Source organism: Thunnus albacares, chromosome 15, assembly GCF_914725855.1.
Source record: "Thunnus albacares chromosome 15, fThuAlb1.1, whole genome shotgun sequence".
In the NCBI taxonomy this organism is placed as follows: Eukaryota; Metazoa; Chordata; class Actinopteri; order Scombriformes; family Scombridae; genus Thunnus; species Thunnus albacares.
In genome coordinates this window covers 30,466,913-30,471,912 of record NC_058120.1, presented here as the reverse complement: position 1 = coordinate 30,471,912, position 5,000 = coordinate 30,466,913, and the positions used below count along the sequence as shown (strand labels likewise).

General features: G+C 48.6%; 2 protein-coding genes across 4 annotated transcripts in view; one reads left to right on the top strand and one right to left on the bottom strand.

The window, feature by feature from the left end:
• sec23a (Sec23 homolog A, coat complex II component) overlaps window positions 1-5,000 on the bottom strand; it is a 24,274-nt gene that overhangs the window by 10,458 nt on the left and 8,816 nt on the right. The window lies entirely within an intron of this gene.
• LOC122998039 (beta-2 adrenergic receptor) lies at window positions 749-4,845 on the top strand. Its single transcript, XM_044374575.1, has 2 exons — window positions 749-1,681; window positions 3,842-4,845. The coding sequence occupies exons 1-2, from the start codon at window positions 985-987 to the stop codon at window positions 3,997-3,999; spliced, it is 855 nt and encodes a 284-aa protein (XP_044230510.1). The 5' UTR covers window positions 749-984; the 3' UTR covers window positions 4,000-4,845.

Here is a 5,000-nt window from a genome sequence, read left to right as displayed (position 1 = left end):
CAGTCTGCTCTGTGATTCACTGTGATCGTCTCTGATCAGATCTGATCGATGACTTTAAAGATCAAACAGGTCACTGAAGGCATCATCCTCTGGTTTGACCTTTGACCCCTCTGACTTTGCTTCACTGGACCGACAGAAAGTTGAGGAACTAAAACACACTGTGAGCTCCTGTTTGTGCTTCTGCCTCGTCTGATTGGTTCCTTCACCGTGGAGCAGAGCGGACGGTTTTGCTCCTGCAGAGGAAACAGGTTGTTTGTACTTTAACAGATATCTGATGATATTTCAACATCAGTGCGAGTCTCTCGGTGAGTTCGGTTCAGTCGGCTCACCGCTGTGACTCATCACACTTCATGTAAACTCTGCGGTGACGGAGGTCGGACCGAGCGGCTCTGCAGGATTTACAGTCTGTTTATATCAGAGACGTCCGCTCGGCTCTGAGCTTCAGACTGAAGGAGTGTGGAGTCGATTTCATCTTTCTGAAGACACGAGTTTAAACTTCAGCATCATCCTCGAGCCAGAAAACAACCTTCACACACGAGGAGTGAGCCGAGGTGGAAGCCGCAGGAAAGAAACTACAAGTGGAATTAATCTTTTAAGTCATTTTTGTTTCAAGCAAAAATGCCTCAAAAAAGAAATCACAGCTAGAAGATGGACTTTGTTCTATTTTCTGACATTTAATGGACAACTTGATTAATCGATGATGGAAATGCTCGTTATCGGCTTCCCTACTGGAGGCAGAGGTGAAGCTGTTTCCAAACATCTGTCACTTTTTAATTGTCTAGAAATAGTTCAGACTTGCTATTTGTAGAGAGAAGTTGGTGGTTTTCCTGCTCAGTCTGATCACAGCAGCACCTGGTGGACGATAGAGGAACTGCAGATGAACACGTGTGTCGCTGCTGCTTTCTGGACAAAAAGGTCTCCAAGTGTCATCAGATGTCTGATCGGTGATGTAATCGAGACACACGTCCTGCTCTGTGTCTGAAGATGGCCGAGGCTCTGCAGACACTATACGCCGTCCTGATGGTTGTGTCGGGCGTGGCTTCCATCTGCGGGAACCTCCTCCTCCTGCTGGTGCTCCTCCTCCACAAGGATCTCCAGGCGGACACGCTGGGCCTCACCCTGAGCTTCAGCCTCAGTGACCTGGCCCTCGGACTCTCCATCATCCCCTTCGGAGTCTACAACAGCCTGGCCCGGCCCGGCGGGTACACCAGCGAGGGCGTCCTGTGTCAGGGCAGCGGCTTCATCTTCCTCCTGCTGCAGACGTCCTCCATACACTCGCTGACGTGGGCCACCGTCGACAAGTTCACCGAGATCTGCTTTGCACTCAGCTACTGCAGCATCTGGACGGCCGGACGGAGCCGGGCGGTGCTGGCGCTGGTCTGGTCCTTCTGCCTGCTGAACGCTGTCCTGCCCCTGATGGGGTTTGGCAGCTACGCCTACAGCGAGTCACGGTTCCTCTGCTGCCCGAGCTTCACGCCCGACAACAGGCATTATGTGGTGCTGTGGATGTTAGCAGGCATCGTGGCGCCAATCCTCACCATGTGCTCTCTGTATGGATACATCGTTTATGTGGCCCGGAAACAGGCCAGGAGGGGAACCTTCATGTGCAACGAGCTACACTGCTTCTACGTTCCTGCCAACAATTACCTGAGGAGCTCCATCGTCATGGTCACAACCTCAGGTGAGCTCATGCTCCGCCCTGATTGGTCGCTGACACAGTCTACCTTTGCAACTAGTCCCTCTACCTCTAACTAGTCCCTCTACTTCTAACTAGTCCCTCTACCTCTGTAACTAGTCCCTCTACCTCTGTAACTAGTCCCTCTACCTCTGTAACTAGTCCCTCTACCTCTAACTAGTCCCTCTACTTCTAACTAGTCCCTCTACCTCTAACTAGTCCCTCTACTTCTAACTAGTCCCTCTACCTCTAACTAGTCCCTCTATCTCTGTAACTAGTCCCTCTAGCTCTAACTAGTCCCTCTACCTCTGTAACTAGTCCCTCTAGCTCTAACTAGTCCCTCTACCTCTGTAACTAGTCCCTCTACTTCTTACTAGTCCCTCTACCTCTGTAACTAGTCCCTCTACCTCTGTAACTAGTCCCTCTAGCTCTAACTAGTCCATCTACCTCTGTAACTAGTCCCTCTACTTCTTACTAGTCCCTCTACCTCTGTAACTAGTCCCTCTAGCTCTAACTAGTCCCTCTACCTCTGTAACTAGTCCCCTTAGTTCTAACTAGTCCCTCTACCTCTGTAACTAGTCCCTCTACTTCTTACTAGTCCCTCTACTTCTAACTAGTCCCTCTACCTCTGTAACTAGTCCCTCTACCTCTGTAACTAGTCCCTCTAGCTCTAACTAGTCCCTCTACTTCTAACTAGTCCCTCTAGCTCTAACTAGTCCCTCTAGCTCTGTAACTAGTCCCTCTACCTCTGTAACTAGTCCCTCTACTTCTAACTAGTCCCTCTACCTCTGTAACTAGTCCCTCTACCTCTGTAACTAGTCCCTCTACCTCTGTAGTCCCTCTAGCTCTAACTAGTCCCTCTACCTCTGTAACTAGTCCCTCTACTTCTAACTAGTCCCTCTACTTCTAACTAGTCCCTCTACCTCTGTAACTAGTCCCTCTACCTCTGTAACTAGTCCCTCTACTTCTAACTAGTCCCTCTACCTCTGTAACTAGTCCCTCTACTTCTAACTAGTCCCTCTACCTCTGCAACTAGTCCCTCTAGCTCTAACTAGTCCCTCTAGCTCTAACTAGTCCCTCTACCTCTGCAACTAGTCCCTCTAGCTCTAACTAGTCCCTCTAGCTCTAACTAGTCCCTCTACCTCTGCAACTAGTCCCTCTACCTCTGTAACTAGTCCCTCTACCTTTAACTAGTCCCTCTACCTCTGTAACTAGTCCCTCTAGCTCTAACTAGTCCCTCTACCTCTGTAACTAGTCCCTCTACCTCTGCAACTAGTCCCTCTACCTCTAACTAGTCCCTCTACCTCTGTAACTAGTCCCTCTACCTCTGCAACTAGTCCCTCTACCTCTAACTAGTCCCTCTACCTCTAACTAGTCCCTCTACCTCTGTAACTAGTCCCTCTACCTCTGCAACTAGTCCCTCTACCTCTAACTAGTCCCTCTACCTCTAACTAGTCCCTCTACCTCTAACTAGTCCCTCTACCTCTGTAACTAGTCCCTCTACCTCTGTAACTAGTCCCTCTACCTCTGTAACTAGTCCCTCTACCTCTAACTAGTCCCTCTACCTCTGTAACTAGTCCCTCTACCTCTAACTAGTCCCTCTACCTCTGTAACTAGTCCCTCTACCTCTGTAACTAGTCCCTCTACCTCTGTAACTAGTCCCTCTACCTCTAACTAGTCCCTCTACCTCTGTAACTAGTCCCTCTACCTCTAACTAGTCCCTCTACCTCTGCAACTAGTCCCTCTACCTCTGCAACTAGTCCCTCTACCTCTGTAACTAGTCCCTCTACCTCTGTAACTAGTCCCTCTACCTCTAACTAGTCCCTCTACCTCTGTAACTAGTCCCTCTACCTCTGTAACTAGTCCCTCTACCTCTGTAACTAGTCCCTCTACCTCTAACTAGTCCCTCTACCTCTGTAACTAGTCCCTCTACCTCTAACTAGTCCCTCTACCTCTGTAACTAGTCCCTCTACCTCTGCAACTAGTCCCTCTACCTCTGTAACTAGTCCCTCTACCTCTAACTAGTCCCTCTACCTCTGTAACTAGTCCCTCTACCTCTAACTAGTCCCTCTACCTCTAACTAGTCCCTGGTGGCCTGTTAGTGTCTGATTGGCTCTGCTGTGACCATGTGACCTGGTCGTGTGCTAACTAACAGTCTGTTTGCAGTGTGCCTGCTGGTCTGCTGGTTGCCCTACATCTCTGTGTGTCTGTACGAGACGTTCAGCGGTCAGCAGAGTCCTGCGGTGACCTCTGCCCTCTCCGCTTGGCTAGTCCTGACCAGCGCCGCCCTCAACCCCTGGATCACCTGCATGATGCAGACGTGAGTACGACTCTGTCACACCATGAAACATTAGGATAGTTGTCGTTATGGACAGAAACATAACTTCTGTTTGTCTGTCTGTCTCCAGCAGGTACAGGGCAGCGGTGCGTAGAAGCATCATCAGGTTTATTCGGATGTGTTCGTGTTCTGGGACGTCTCTGGAGTCCCGCCCCCAAAGCTCCGCCCTCCACCTGGACACAGCTAATCGCATCAGCACAACGACGGCAACAACGTGCCCACCTTCATCACCAAAAACACCCACACCGACACCACCATGATCAACGCCACCGCTACCACCTCTTCATCATCAGACCATCAGGGTAATGTTTGTCACAAGATGCACTGAGAAGTGCACTGTGGGAAATGTAGTTCATCCTTTCATCCTCTGTCTCACAGTTGGACAGATGAAGACAGTTGCTGTTTATTCCACTCTGCAGACGTTCAGCTGAGACTTTTCTGTCGATCCGTCTGACACTTTGATTGGATGTTTGTCATGAGATGTGTCCACAACCTCTGTGAGCTTATTTCTTTGGTTTCCTTTGATCAATAAACCTTTAATCAGTCACCGGACTGAGCTGGAAACACATTTTTATCTCTTTATTTCTGCCCAGTAAAACCTTGAATGTGTCTGTAACTATCATCAGTGTCTCAGTGGGATTCATAAAAGAATCATCTGTGACCTGAGCTGCTGCTGCTTTTACTCTGCCGCCCCCTGCTGTCTGCAGCCTGGAGCTGCTGCACGTCTGCTGACATCATCCTGAATCAATCAAACTTTATTTGTACAGCAGCTTTCACACAGATTACTCAAAGTGCTTCACAGATGTCTGACGAGCCGAAAATGAGACAGAACAAACTGAGACGAATAAACACGAGAAATAATAATGATGTAAAATGTAAAAATTGTGAATATGTAAAAAAATAAAATAGATTTAAAAGGTTAAAACTATATTAAGAGCAGATGAAATAGAGAACAAAGAAGAGGGTAAAAATGTATAATATTAATAA